The 15,283-nt window shown below is 43.5% G+C and overlaps 2 protein-coding genes across 4 annotated transcripts in view; one reads left to right on the plus strand and one right to left on the minus strand.

Moving 5' to 3' along the window:
- LOC139614355 (apolipoprotein A-I-like) overlaps positions 1–15,283 on the minus strand; it is a 385,012-nt gene that overhangs the window by 136,958 nt on the left and 232,771 nt on the right. The window lies entirely within an intron of this gene.
- gap43 (growth associated protein 43) lies at positions 1,613–14,495 on the plus strand. The gene is made up of 3 exons (XM_071471834.1): positions 1,613–1,945; positions 9,021–9,672; positions 13,201–14,495. Exons 1-3 carry the CDS (start codon positions 1,916–1,918, stop codon positions 13,278–13,280), a joined length of 762 nt encoding a protein of 253 aa, XP_071327935.1. The 5' UTR covers positions 1,613–1,915; the 3' UTR covers positions 13,281–14,495.

The raw sequence follows: 15,283 nt of genomic DNA on the forward strand, positions 1-15,283 counted from the left end.
CAGCAGGGGACAGTGAACTGGCAGCTTTTCAGTCTGAATGTTCATGGCTGTGTAAAATTAAAGCAGGCCAGTGCTGAGGAAGATCATGCGCACTCAGCAGAACCCTGCATTATTACAGCGTCTGTGTCATACAGTCTGGTATAGACCATGATGACACAGTGTGACACATAATGATGTAGTGCAGCCACGTAATGGTGCTACATTTGCGTGTGTTGTACAGCAGCGACCACCGGGAAGGCTGTGGCTCAGCGGAGCAGGTTAATGATTTCCCCTTAGTGAACTGGATGTGGAATAATCCTGTAAAAGAGAAGAATAGCCGAGCACAACCCCTGAGGACTCCTCCTTCCCCTCTCCCCCTCCATCCATCCTTCTGTCCATCTCTCATCTGCCTATCCCCCTGTTCTCCATCCCTCCATCCTCATTGTGTCTGTAGCATCTGCTGGTGCTCGCCGGTGTCAGAGCGGGGGTGGGGACTCTTCTGACACCACAGTCTATGTGTTTGTGTGTCTGTGTGTGTGTATTATGAAAGACAAATACAGTGTGGGTGTTTGCATGAGCATGCGCCTGCCTGCCTGACTGTACGGTAATGGTTATAAATGCAGTTGTGGGGATAATGCATGCGTTGTGCCTGCCCATTAAACTAGACTGTGAGCAAATGTGGGCACAGAGGGAGAAAAAAAAGAGGGAGAAAGAGAGAAAGAGAAACAGTTTGCCTCGCCTGCCTGTCTGCCACACCCAGTCCTCTTGCTTCCTCCTCCTACCTTCATCCCTTCCTCTCCCTCCATCTCTCTCTCTCTTCCTCTCTCCCTCAATCTCTCTCTCTCTCTCTCTCTCTCTCTCTCACACACACACATACACACTCCTCAGCTCTTCTAGTCTATCTGCTGGTGTTTCCATGAGAACAGAGAGCGCTGGGTACGGGGGGTGGGTGGGTTGGTGGTGCGGGTGACGTGTCCTAAGAGCACAGTGTGTGTGTATGTGCACGCATGATGCATGAGCCTAGCGATCATCACTGCTCCCTTTCACACATCTCTCCTGGCAAGTGCCTCTCCTGGCTGTGCCAGAAAACATGCTTTCGGCAATTGCCGTGGCAATTTAGACATGGAGCTCGAAGGCTCACAACACTGACCTGAGATCCAGAGAGTGTACAACACACAGTCTGACTTCCATTTGGGAGCCTCCTTTTTTTAAAAAAAAAAAAAAAAAGACACCTCCATATGTGCGTGTGGAAGGGGAGAGGCTAAAACAGAGGGGTAGTGGTGCTGTGAAGGGAAACAAATATAAAACACAATTAAAAAAAATAAATAAATAAAAAATCTGTCTGGGCAAAAATTGGAGGTATCCAGTCAGTTACTGAGGGAAAGCGTTTTTAGGGTGGGGCCGCAGCTTCTGCTAGAGCCATGCTGAAAGAGAGGAGGAGGAGGAGGAGGGTGAGAAGATGTAGAAGAAAGGAGTGCTGATCTAAAAGAGGTGGTGGGGTTCATCACTATGAGTGAGAAGAGGAGGAGGAGGAGGAGGAGGAGGGTGAGGAGGGGGATAGTGTGAAGGGAAAGAGGGGAGGAGAAAGGGATGGAGGGAGTGAGGGGAAGGGAGGGGTTTAAAGGGTGGGCTTGTAGTCATTGTCAGGCAGCGAGTAGGAGAGGGAGAGAGAGAGAGGTGCGTCCAGGCAGACCGACTGAAGAGCGTGTGTGCAAACTGGGATGAGTAAAAGCACTGAGCAGCTTAGCTGTTGATACAGCCAGAGAGAAAGAGAGAGAGAGAGAGAGCGAGAGAGTGTGTGTGTGTGTGCACGAAAGCGAGAGAGAGAGAGAGAGAGAGAGAGAGAGAGAGAGAGGGTGAGAGAGTAGAAGTGAAAGGGAGAGAAAAGGGAAGAAAGAAGCAGAGAAGAAAAAGGGAGGATACTACAACTACAACTATGCTGTGCTGCATAAGAAGAACCAAACCGGTAAACTGCTCTGATTTGCTTTATCCATCTTTTTGTCTTTTTTCTTATGATAAAATGCTGCATCTCAACTCTGAACTTTGTGGCTGTTGGTTTGTAGTCAGATCAGGATGCTCGAGGAGAGATTAGAGAAAATGTTGGTGTAATTTACTCGGGGCCTGGCTTGTCTTTACAGAAGTCTATCCACAGAGCCCAGACACGCCTAGTTAATGTGATTATCCTGCATGAATGGATGTTGCCACAATGCCTCTCAGACCTCACACTGTACTTGCAGAGAGGCACAAGACTGTAACTCGATCTTGGGCGGCTGGGCATTCCCTCCTATTGATCAAGCACTTGAAAAAAGTAAAAGATTATTGAAAAGCACTTGATAGATTCTGTAATATCCCTGCTCTTAAAGCTGGAATACTCCTTCATTTATTCTGCTGCTCTGCTGAACTCATTATAATCTACCATTGTTAACAATATAACAAATTAATTAGGGCAACCTATGTGCTTCTAATTGGTGCCTTAAACGGCGTTGTTGGTATCTTTTGCACTTCTGTTATCTTGAGCAGAAATGGGTGAAACGGGAAAGTGAATTTCCACAGTGAGGAGAAAAAAAGGGTGGGGTACGGATTGAGTGAGCGGCACCATCATGTCAGTGGCCTCGGGGGAATACAATGGGAATAAATGAGTCTAAATGGATTATCATAGCCCTCCAGCTTTATAAGTGGATGTTGTCAATGGAGGGTACTATGAAGTGTGCACTCATTTAAAGGGTGTGAAAGGGTGGTATTGGGTAGTTTAGGATAACCCATGGCTATTCTCAGTGGCAGAGAATGATAATTAAAAAAAAAAAGGTGTTGCATGGAAGCGGGTGGGTCTGGACAGTGGAGGAGAAGGTGGCAGTCTCCTGTGCTTCACTCTGTTATTCCATCAGCTATCATGGTGGTATTGTATGTGATCAGGGCCAGGTTCCTAATGCTATCTCAAAATAATTATGATTTTTATCAAACTCATAACACAGTGGATTCTGATGGCACTTGATTGCCTCTTAAATGTCAGCCAGTATGAGTCATATCAGCTCTGGCAGGGAGGAGAGAGAGAAAGGAAGCAAGGCTTGCCAGTTGAAAGACATGCAGGAAGAACAGGATGCAGAGAGGCAGGCAGGAGAGAACGGGCGGCAGGGTGGAGTGAGGCTGGTACACATGGTGGAAAGATGCGAGAGGGAGGCAGAGAGTGAAGGGAACCTGGTGGGCACAGAAATAGCGGTGAAAAAAAAAGGACTGAGACAGGTAGGGGAGGTTGCAAGGTATGGGGGAAGGTAGAGAAGGGCAGTCATGCAGCAAAGCAAAAAGGCAAAGAGGGAATGAAACTGAATGGGCGGCTACAACCAGCAAGAAAATCATGATGGTTGGAGAAGTCGAGCAGGCGCAAAGGTGAGGAAGAAGAGAGGGAGTGGGAAACACGAAAGGAATAGAAGCCGGCGTGCTGCACACTGCAGCCATGTGGGTGAGGCACTGGCCTTTTCCCATAGAACATTGTCGCTGCCTTGAGCGTGCACACCTCACCGCCTGGAAAAATGTCCACCCAACCTCCAAGCACTTATCCTCGAGCCCCTGCTTTTCATGGGAATGAGCATAAATTAATCCAGACACACTCTGTGTGGTCTTCATGGATGGATGAGCAAAGAGCATGATTTTCTGCTTTAAAACGTGGCAGTATTACTGTGGGTGCTGCCATTGTGGAGTGTTAAGTGCTATTGCAACATCTTCACTGTCAGAGTGGCCACTAGCACTTAATTCAAGTCTCTTCAGTAGGCCCTGTCTCTCGCTTTAGCTTTAATTTTATGCAAATCTTGAGCAAAACTCAGCTTCAACCACAAAACATGCTGCCTTTCCTCACCTCAGGGTTTCTGAGAAAGAGCAAGGATCAATTTCTTAAGTCCGGGTCCAAGTTATTCTCAAATTCAGCTCTTCCTCCACCACTAGGCCTACTGAAAGCTGCCATTTTTGCTGAACCAGGACTTATCAAATCCCTCTCATGTCTGCTCCTCTAAGTGTCTAAATGTCTCTCGCTCCGCCCTACCTCCATTCCTAGTTCTCCTCTTCGCACCAGGATTTTGAGCCTAAATCCTACCAGATCACACGCCAAAATCAAGACCTGTGCTGCTACCTTAAAGACAATTATCTCCTCTCAAACTGTGGCTCCTCGTGCACTCAACGACCTTTCCTCAGAGGCTGCCTTCAGCCAAAGCATCAGCCACAGCCCACATTTTTTAGTTCCTGCAAAAAAATGTTCCAACCAACCAACCCCTCCCCTCCCACCCTCTCAAGCACCTTGTCCAGCCCCAGCCTCTTTCCTCCAGCTCCTCTCCCCTTCCACTTGCCCCTCTCCTCAGCCCCTCTCCCCATCCTCATGCCCGGCCCCTATGAGATCAGTGGCGATTGCGGAGCCTTTGTTCAGGCAGAGAGCCGGTGTAATTGAATTAAAGGCTGCTCCAGAGGATGTAATGACGCTGGCATATGGCCGCTTATTAGTTGCTGCGGAGCATCTTTTCCCGGGCTGTGGTAAAAGGCACAGTGCATCCTTTAACATCGCTCATCAATTCACCGTCAATGGAGGGAGAGAGGGAGAGAGGGAGATGGCGAACAGGGGCTGTGGCAGTCACCACCTGAGCCCCCCTCTCCTCATCTGCAGGAGATAGCTGGCTAGAAGGGTGTGGTGCTCCACTGTGTCTGTATGTATGTATGTGTGTGTGAGGGAGAGAGAGAGAGAATGAGTGGGTAGCAGTTTGCTCAGTGAGAAAGAGCATGAAATACGACAGAAAGAGAAAAGAGATATTCAGCAGTTACAGACAGCAGCCAGTCCTTGGTGTCTGGATGGTTCCTGCAGAAAAGCAGACAGCCATTGAAATCAGGCTGGGATTTTCAGGAGAGAGGTGTAATTGCAGGAAGTGTGTCTCTGCCTGCTTGGGAACTGTGCTAATATGACAAATGTTTGGGGAGTTTTTTGTTTGATTAAAAATAAGACCATGCACTGTATATTTTATTACTTAAAGCATCTTCAATAATTACACATTAAAGTGACTTACATAGAATATATTTAGCAGCTGCACCTGTTGGGTTTGTGATTAAAGGGCCTCTGCAAAGCAATGTTCTGTAGACATGCAAATATTACCTTTAATATTTCTCTCCCCTCTTGCTAGTGGCATTCGATCCAAGGCTGGGCGGAGCGGCGAGGTGAAAAGGGGACTCCTTCTATAATGGATCAGAATAATAATAATAATTAAAAAAAACCTGATTATATGCACACCTGGTGTGTGCATTAGTGCGAGCTGTGGTTCTGTGGTAATTCAACCAGCACCATGTCTTCCCCCGTTTGTCCTCCTTTCCCCTTCTCCCCCCAAACAAGTCCCTAATGGCACTCACTGGCAATGAGGCAGTGGGAAGGTGGTGGATTGTTACTGTGTGTCACCATTGGGGGATGGTGTGTGTGTGTGCATGTGTGTGTGTGTGCACGCAGTTATGGATCTGTTGGTAAAGCCGTTGACTCTGGGGTGTGGTTCTCACGACAGCCGGTGCCCACCCAAGGACAGATACAGACAGGGAGAGAGCACAGACTGCAGTTGATAGGCAAAGCTGTAATACACACATCCCGCCGTCAGACAATGTACTAAATACATTTTAGTGCAGCCATTTATTACCTTTACAGACAGGACAGACACAGGGCTTTGTCCTTTGTTGAATGGCACTCTTGTATTTAGGTAAATTAACCTGTGAACTACTGCACATTGAGATTCTCAACATGAAGATAGCAGTCATTACTTGTCACCTGTATGTAATGGTGTCAGTGTGTCCTACAGTGAGTGCTTAATATTGCTACATCACAGTGCAGCTATTATAATTGCAGGAGAATTGTGTAATTGTCTGTTTTGCAAGCACGCAAAAATAAGCTGCATTATATTGCAAATACTCCACTTTTTGTTGGATAAAAAAACCCCACATTGGTTAACGTGGTGTATCTATGGCAACAAGAAAGACGGTCTTCAAAGAGGAAGCACTGCAGGCTAATTGTAATAAGCCATTTGATTAACCTGATAAAGCAAACACGTTATCTCATTGCAAATTAATCAAGGAAGAGTTTAAACGGTGGTGGTGGAGTCTCAGAGTGAGGACTTCAAGGGAGTGTACCTTGTGGTGTGCTGTACCTTTGGGAGGTGCCGCTGTATTTATGAATGAAAATGTGTGCTGCACAGATACCGAGTGGAATAGCGCCTGCAGGAGGGTGCGTGACCAGGGTTCAATTAACAGTCAGTCTTTAAGAAGCAAATCTGGAACGGTTTGCAGCAATGTTTTTGTTTAGATAATACGAGATTTTAATTTGTTGTAGCCACTGTCTCAACCATTAACCACTGGTGATTGTATATTACAGCCAGGTTTGATATGACAAGTCAGAGTAGCCCTGTAGTGCGTGATCCATGGAAACAGATGACAGCAGAAAATCACAGCACAGCACTTTTGAAGGGTGATGCCCAGACAAATATCAATAATTCAAATGATGATGCTACAGTTGTGGTCAAACCATGATGGTGATCTTTCTTCCCCGTCTTCATGGTGATATGAGATCACTTGGCACTCTGCTGCTATTTTATTACATTTGCGCTCTTACACACCCATATCTCTAAAGTAAATGACATCCCCTCCGTTCCAATAATGATGTCATACCCCCCCAATTCCCAAACACCCTCATCAATCGTTTTTTCTTTCTCTCTCTGTCTGACTCACTGTATGCAGCCAGTAATTCTATTTAGAGTTAAGTGCTTGGGTCAAAATTTTGGCAATTGTAAGCACCTATGAGATCAGACATAATAAAAGCCCAATAAGCCACCAGAGACGTGCATATTATTAAGAGCAGTGGGTGTGCCAGTCTGTCTGCTTCCATATTCTAACAGCAGGACAGTTGCTTAAGTTTATTTCCACACTTCATAGTTAACCATTAAATAAACAGCTCTAGTTCAGGTCTCAAACATAAATCAGTATACTCGATGAGCAGTGTAAAATCCCTAAGTTCTACCATCCCTTTTGAAGCCAGCAGTATTATAGTGGTTTTTCCAATTACATTGCGCAAAATTGCTTGAGGAAGATGGTGTATATTAAGAATTGCAGGATAGCCCAGGGCAGGATTTACACCCTGAACCCAGGAGACTGCATGTGAATAAATATACCAACACAGCTGCACCTTGGCCCTGCTGCTCCAATATTGCACTGACACACTGACCCTGAAGAAGACATGTTGGTTTAGGGCCCGAGGCTCTTAAATCATGTCACACAGATGTGATTCCTCACGCAGGCAGCTGTCCAAGTCAAACCTCATATCCAACGTAATGGCACTATTAGAGACAGAAGGTACCAGGAAATAGACTGATGGATGCAGCTTCCGAACTGTTTCCGCTCAAATTCACTGAGCTTAAACCAGATGCTGCTGCTCAGTGACACAGGCCACCACTTATGTACTGCCATACATACACACTCATATAACCCCTCTGGCCACCTCACTGGCCCTGCATCGCACCATGCTCCTACATCACACACAACCCCCTCTTTAGCCATGCTGATTGCTCCCCCTGATTTACGAGTTCCTATTGGCCTTCTCCCCTGCGGGGTCAGGTGCGCTGCCAATCAGGGTGACATATAGTCTCTCATAGCACCAACCAACAGACAGCGCCGTGATGAGTTAGCACTCTGGTTGTCAAGGTAACCTTTGATGGTTGGGAGGGGTATGGCAGTGAATGCTGAGGAGATCCTGGCAGGCAGCTCGTTCCCTAGCAGCCAGAGATGGAGCCGTGGAAAGCTACTGTACCTAGAGAATAGAGATTGGCTCATTATTTTTGAGAAGGAGCATCAATTTTTGAACACTTAGGTTTTTCTGCTTACAGTTTCGAGGATATCCTAAGCAGAGAATGCAGGGAACACTGATGGATGCCATGGAACGGCTTTACATTTTAAGTTTAATTATTCGCACAGTGTATTTCAGCAGCATCATCAAGAGGACAATATTAACCTCATCCCTGGATTGAATAACCGCAATAAATGCCTGGAGTCATTTGTCGAGCCCCAAATCCCAGTGTATCCAATTCATTATGTTCAGACAATCGACCCACACACAAATCTGTTATTCTCATGATTCACAATGGCACTAAATCTTCCTTTTCCAGCATATGAAATGGTAAAATACTGTACATCCGACCTATTGTCAATCCCATTATTGGCTCCTGACAAAGACCTGATATCTGAAAGAACAAAAACACTCAAAACCATTTAGATTCTGCATTTTCCACATCTTCATCATTTGGCTAACTGATGCTGCACTGCCTGCATGCTCTTTGACAATTTGTGTTTGCTTCATGTTGCTTATTCACGTTCATTTAAGGTGCACATTTGGATCCTTTGATTAGCTGAACCTTGACTGGAGAATATTTTATCTTGATTTGTTTGCCTATTCATTTTAAATGTACTGATTCATTTTGTTTGCCACTTTCAGTGCTCATCATTCATTCCTTTATTTGATTTGATTTCTTTTCATTAGATTTATATGACTCATAGTACAACCCACTATTTGATGGACAGCTATGGACGCAGTTACTGAAGGTAATATCATGGAACCCCTTTCAATATTGCATTGTGTACTGTCCTATTCCTAACCCTCTTCCTTATCCAGTCCTACATTTAAACTCAATTCTAAAAAAAAACCCTGAAACCCTAACCCAACTTTCCTAGTGTATAATTCTCCAGTAATAAATACATTAATTCATAAGTTAACTAACAACTCCCTCTCATAGCGCATATTTTTGTCTCTGTCTCTCTTCTGACCTTTCAAGTCATGAAATATTGTACCTATCTTGGTGGGATTTTTTTGCCCAAATAAAACTATTCCAGCATGATTATTTGGGATGATCATCCTAAAGCTACATACCACAGTAGGGATACTTTGTAAGTTTTAGCAACCAGTACATTCCTTTGCTGGTTTCCAGTGGACCTACACGATGGCTTATAGTGGATGTTAACTAGTTTTTTATTTTTCTCTTGGCAACCAGGTGGAGAAGAATGAGGAGGCGGACCAGAAAATTGAACAGGATGGCACCACCAACAAACCCGAGGACAAGGCCCACAAGGCTGCCACCAAAATACAGGCCAGCTTCCGTGGACACATAACTCGGAAAAAGATGAAAGATGGAGAGGAAGAGAAGGAGGGAGACAGCCCTGCTGCTGCAGAGGAGGCGACAGAGGGAGGAGAGGAGGCAAAGAAAGCAGAGGGAGAGGAGGCACCTGCAAAGGAGGAAGAAGCTGCAGGAGACGAGGCCAAGAAGGAGGAGGAGACAAGCCAAGCCAAAAGCCCAGTGGCAGACAAGCCAGCTAATTCTCCAGCAGCTGCTGCTGCCTCTCCTGCAGGCGCAGCGACGTCTCCTGTAGCAGCGGCCCCAGCTGCTGCTTCTCCTACGGCCGCCACAGCGCCCTCTGAGCCCCAGAAAGAGGAGCCAAAGGTGGAGGAGAAGGCTGAGGAGAAGCCCAAAGAGGTAGAGGCCCCAGAGGTGGCAGCCAAGAGTCCTACCACAGCCACAGCTGAGGAGAAGAAGGAGGAGGAGAAGAGTGAAGAGAAAAAGGAGGAGGCCAGACAAGCCGATGTGCCTGCTGCTGTTAGCCCGACAGCTGAGAAGGAGGAGCCTAACCAAACAAAAGATAAACAAGGTATGTAGATTATTCTAAAGCTTTTAACTTCCACTAATTGGAACCATTACAGGTAAACAAGCAAATGCCAAATATAATGAGCCCACTTGGAAAGAACCTATAAGAAGCTTCTCAAGAGGTCCGAACCAAACACAGAGGTGTGCACATGATTTTGAGGACACTGAATTCAGAGACAAAAACAATTCCAGACACTCATACCAGTCAAGAAGCAATTTAGTGTAAAAATCTAATAAATATGAATAGGTAAGATTTCCCATAGCCTGTCTGGCAGACACCACAGGAAATAACTGCTTGTTGAGTCTTTGGGATTTAAAGATCTTTGGCAGTGCTCCACTATTCACTGGTTTACACAGAGACACAGCTCAATATTAGATTAGACAGACTTGTATCTCAGCCTCTGCAAGATGGGAACTCCATACTGATGAGGCGTGGAGATCAGGATAGAAACACAGGGTTAGTGCTCAATGGGCTAGTCTTCTCTTGGGACTGATCATACATCAAAGATATTGTGAAGAGGCGAGGTTGTATTGTTTACTTAATGAGAAAGCATCATGTTTTCTGAGATTCATGAACGTTTCAGATGGGTTCATAAGATTTTTATGATACCAGGACCATCATGTTAACCTTCCTGCTACAGTAATGTATTCGAAAGAAAACATAAACAGTGGATGATTGATGACCCCATTAAACCCTTGTTACACATAACAGCAAGTCAAAACATTGATAACATTTCAAAGCAAACCACCATTTGATGACCAATTACAGCAGAGCTTGTACCTGTGAATAAGCTAGAAGGCCATGAAATTATATTACAATGCTGATCCAGTGCACTTCCACAAGTTACACTTGACATGAACTCATATTTCTGGTCCAAGGACTCTCAGACTGGGTCAGACAGGTAGTTAATGGAGCATGCTCAGTCTGGAGTAGGTGGTGGTGTGAGGTGGGGAACACACTCTCTCTCACACACACACACACACACACACAGACACACAGTAACTGGAGAACTACATTGAAAGTAGGTCACCTAGGCAGCGCTGTCTCCCTGTTGTCATAGTTACCACCTCGACGGGATAGCTGGCCTGCATGGAACAGAGCGGGTATAACAGGTGCTCTGATTTAAATGAATGATTAATGATCCCTACTGGTCATGATCTGCACTGGGGAAGGCTGTCACAAACAAACACCACTTGACAAAGAGCTGCTAATTAAGGGTCCACTGCTGGCCACAATCTGCTTTACCGACTGAACTGACTCAGAGAGCAAATGAATATTCATAACTAAGTCACTTGGTTAAGGTTTGTCAGAACACAGACTGTGTTATATGCACAAGGACGCAAGGTACTCTGGTCTGACTGAATAATTTATGAGCTAGGATGGTTACATCTGACCAAGTTCATCACTGTCGTAGTATGGTAACAGAGCATTGCATATTCCCGCACAATACAATAAATGAGCAATTTAAAAAAAACCAAAAAAAAAACAGTAAAATTCACAAATACAAATGCATTAATGCGATCTCTTTTTTGTATCAGGTAAAACTCTGTTCTGTATTAGCTGTAACTAATTTTTAGACTCTTTGAGAGAACAACTACTGTGAACAGCTACTGTACAATGCAGTCGTGAACCTGCTTGTAATGTACTTGTAAAAGGCATGTACAAGGTTCTCTGCACATCTGACACAACCAATTTGCAGCTGAATTAAAGTTGATGGTGACACCCTCATTTCTTGCCTGAAGTACGATGTGCTGAGTAGTGTTGCAATCCATGGGCACATTTTGACCACTGAGAACCTCTCTTTTGCCCTGGTTTAGAGTATGCTGTCTATCCCCTAAACTGAAGAGATGCAGTGCTCAAGGGACTAAACAGGCTTAGGTAATGAGGATCAACAGCTATATAGAATTGGGTGTCATCTGCATAGCAGTGAACATCAATATTGTGCTTATAGATGATGACAGCTAGTGGCAACATACGAAGCCTGAAAAGCAGAAGACCCAGGACAGAGCCTTGCAGAACTCCACCTGGAATATCTATTCTTTATGATAAGAAGAATCTGGTGATTATTGATGCCACTTCTGGTGCTCTATTACACTTCAGTCTACTCACTTTCTGCCTGTGTTTAAAGTTCCACAGTAAACTATGCAGCATGTGTTCAATGAAATTGTTCACTAAAAACTTAGAAATAAGTGTGCAGATTTGACAAACCACACAAAAGATTGGGGAGCGCAGGGGTTTGTTCTCCCATCACCAGTTCTTATTTGCACACACATTAGAATCAAACCTATACCACCATTTTAGTCAGTACTAACTCTGGTGTAGATAACTGAGGTTGTACTTATGTCAAAAAACCAGAAATGACAAGCGTTGGCAACCTAAATTGGGTGAAATTGTATTTGCTTCACACAGTTCAGTGACTGCAAAGAAGGACATTCTCAAGTCTGTCGTAGTGGCTAACAAGCTAATTATCTCTTACCTGGAAGAACTGCTATGACTCATGCTGTCTTGAATCACGCACACACACACACACGCACACACACACACACACACAGTAGTACAAGCACTAACACCGACATGATTGCCCCACTTCTCTGTCTTTCTCTCTCTGCCTCGCCTTCACACACACACAGTCACACATACACACACACATGCACTTGATCACCCCAATCTCCAATGCAATGATGTCATTCTTTGATGTCTCCTCTACTAAAAGAGGATGAGATCACCGGGGTATGACATCACTGCTCTTAGGGTACTTGAAAAACAGGTTTGGTCTGAAACGATAAAATAAAGATCCAAAAATCACTGTAACCCATATGGACAGTCATTAAAAAAAAGATATAAAAGAAGAATATAAAAAATTAGAGAAATGTTCCTAAACAAACCAGATTAGCAGTGGCTTAGTGATGTATCATATTATTCAGCAATATTCAACCTCTCAGTAAGCCACCACAGGATGTTATTACAATGCAGTACACTGTGGGCATCACACAGTATCAGATGTGACAGGCAGAGATGCTGCTGTTAGTGTTGTGATGTGAGTTAAAATGCTTCATGAGTCCATTAGGAGCACTCTCTTTCTTCATTATTTACACAGCCAATGTGGGATTTCAGACATTAGGTTGTGACTGACATGCTCTCGTTATTAGTTGAGTTGACATCTTGTGAACAACATAGAATTACAATGTTCCTTCTGTGTATTTTTTCTAGAATGAAAATATCCAATTTTTCTTGAATTTCTTTTTTTTGTAACAGAGGAACTTCTGTGGTGAAATGTTTAAAACGTCAAAAGTAGCAGCTGTTATAAAATCTTTGATGCTCAGTATTTCAGAAGACCCAGATAAAGCTTTATTATTCCAACCTCACAATATAAAACACCCTCTCCAAAGGCTAATTTTCTCTCTTCTTCTCTCCTACCCACTTTTTATCTATCATGCCCATCTTCTTTCCAACCGTACATGTCATTTTCCTCCTCCTGCTTTTCCTTTTTTCTCTCTACTCTTTTCCCCCTGATTCCCTCCCTCCACTCAGATGCTGCAGAGGAGTCTAAAGAAGAGGAAGCCGCCCCGGCAGATGTCGCGGCCGAGGCCACCGAGTCCAAGGATGACTAAAGCAAAGTCTAACCTAAAGAAAGCAGAATTAAGAGTATGAAGAATAACACAAAAACAAAAATCTAAAAAGGTTGCTCTTTGCCTTCCCAATGTGAAGGCAGTCCGTTTCTATTTGTTTGTCATTTTTTGTGTGGCAATGATTTTCTCATGTTGGGGGAGTTTCCAGCGTGAAGTTTTTTGGCTCAAGCTAATATTATGAGGAAGTGCTGATGATGGTGATGTTGATGTTGTTGATGATTATGAAAAATGATTGTTACCTTGATGATGATGAATATGATGATGGGGAGGAGGATTTGATTTCATACATCTTCACTATTTAATGTAGGTGAAATAATGGTGGAATGAATGCTCCCAACTGGATATTTACACATCTAAAATGCATTGCCAATGCAACATACTTAATTTGCATTGTAATGCACTTTCTTTGACACATTTTCCAAATAAAGTCCGTTCTGCAAATGCACGCACAAAGACAAACTGGTTTTAAAATGCAACTCTAGTTTTCGACACGGTACAAGTGTATTGAGAACACAGCAAAATAAATAATGAGCTATCACATTGGATGGAAAATAGAATGTATAATTAAATGTGTGACATATACAGTTGGGCAGCTTTGTCCTGAATCCAAAAACCACATAGGCTATAGGACAAGACTATCACTCTCTCTCTATTCTGCTTGAGTCATTCAAGCTTGGTTTACACCCCTTTTACAAAATCTCTGTTTATTCACATTTACAGTAAAGGACCTGTTGCCATTTGAATGACATGATCATATAATAAACTATAGAGATCAGCTATAGTACTATGTAACTGGCTCTTATATGACGATTTGTGTTCTGCCAAACCAAACGTAAGAACAGTAGCATGAACCATCGAACCAGATGCATGATGGGAACTCTCCCTCTGAGAGGAACTTTTTCGCAGTCACAAAAACTTAAGAGGTGTGGCGGCTTCTTTTTGATGTCTTTGGTGTTGTTATGACAGTTTATATGAATTGGAAAATTACTCTTGCACTGATGTTACAAAAAAAAAGTAAAAAGAAAAATTAAACAAACGAGCAAACAAAAAATACTTTTCCTATGTTCCAGTGAGTGCAATGTCCAGTTTCAACCTTATCAAGGAGTTCAAACTTGTGAGAAAAAAAATATGAAAAAATAAAAATGGTTTCAATGTCTGTTTTCAAAATAAAGCAAATGTGCCAATTACCATCATAAACTGTGTAGTTTGTGTAAAGCTGTAAAGCTGTGTTGAAATTTCTCATTCCAGTGCATTAACAAAGGTTAATGCTCATATCATGTAATATCAGTTTAATTCTGGGCTGGGGGTTGCTTATTGTACACTATAGCCCCTCTCTCTCTCTCTCTCTCTCTCTCTCTCTCTCTCCTCATCTCTTATCTCTCCCTGGACTGTCAACTATCGAAAAAAGGGAAAATGGCATAAAAGGAATTTTCATTATTTCAGAGGGTAGGATATGTTTTAAGACCGTAAGACTGACTTTAGAAAAAAAATCTTTTGACATTTTATAGCTTTATACACATTAAATCACAATATCACAACATCAAGATTCTTTAAAAGATGTTATTCAGTTGGAATTTTGCTGAAGCCTCCTTTGACGGCTCTTCAAAGGAATAGTTCAACACTTTGGGAAATACACTTTTTCCTTTATTGACAAGAGTTAAATGAGAAGATTGATACTGTTCTCATTTCTGTCTGTTCAATATGAAGCTGGAGTGAGGAGACAGTTTGCTTATGTTAGAATAAAGGCTTTAGAAAGGGTGAAACAGCCAGCCTGGTTCTGTCCAAAGGGTCCTAAGGGCCTGTGCAATCGTGTTAGAAATCAAAAGTGTTTATTCTGATGTGAGCAGCCACACTTAAAGGTGGAGTTAAGATCCAGCTGTCCTAGAGATGGGGGAGATATCAATGAAAAACTGGGATAGCTGTCATATTTTCAGACAGTCTGTCCTGGAAGACACTCATGATGTTGCATTCAGTGCTATACATGA

This window comes from Trachinotus anak, unplaced genomic scaffold (assembly GCF_046630095.1).
Source record: "Trachinotus anak isolate AG129_WGS33_773 ecotype Australia unplaced genomic scaffold, CSIRO_AGI_Tana_v1 ptg000034l, whole genome shotgun sequence".
NCBI classification, from domain to species: domain Eukaryota; kingdom Metazoa; phylum Chordata; class Actinopteri; order Carangiformes; family Carangidae; genus Trachinotus; species Trachinotus anak.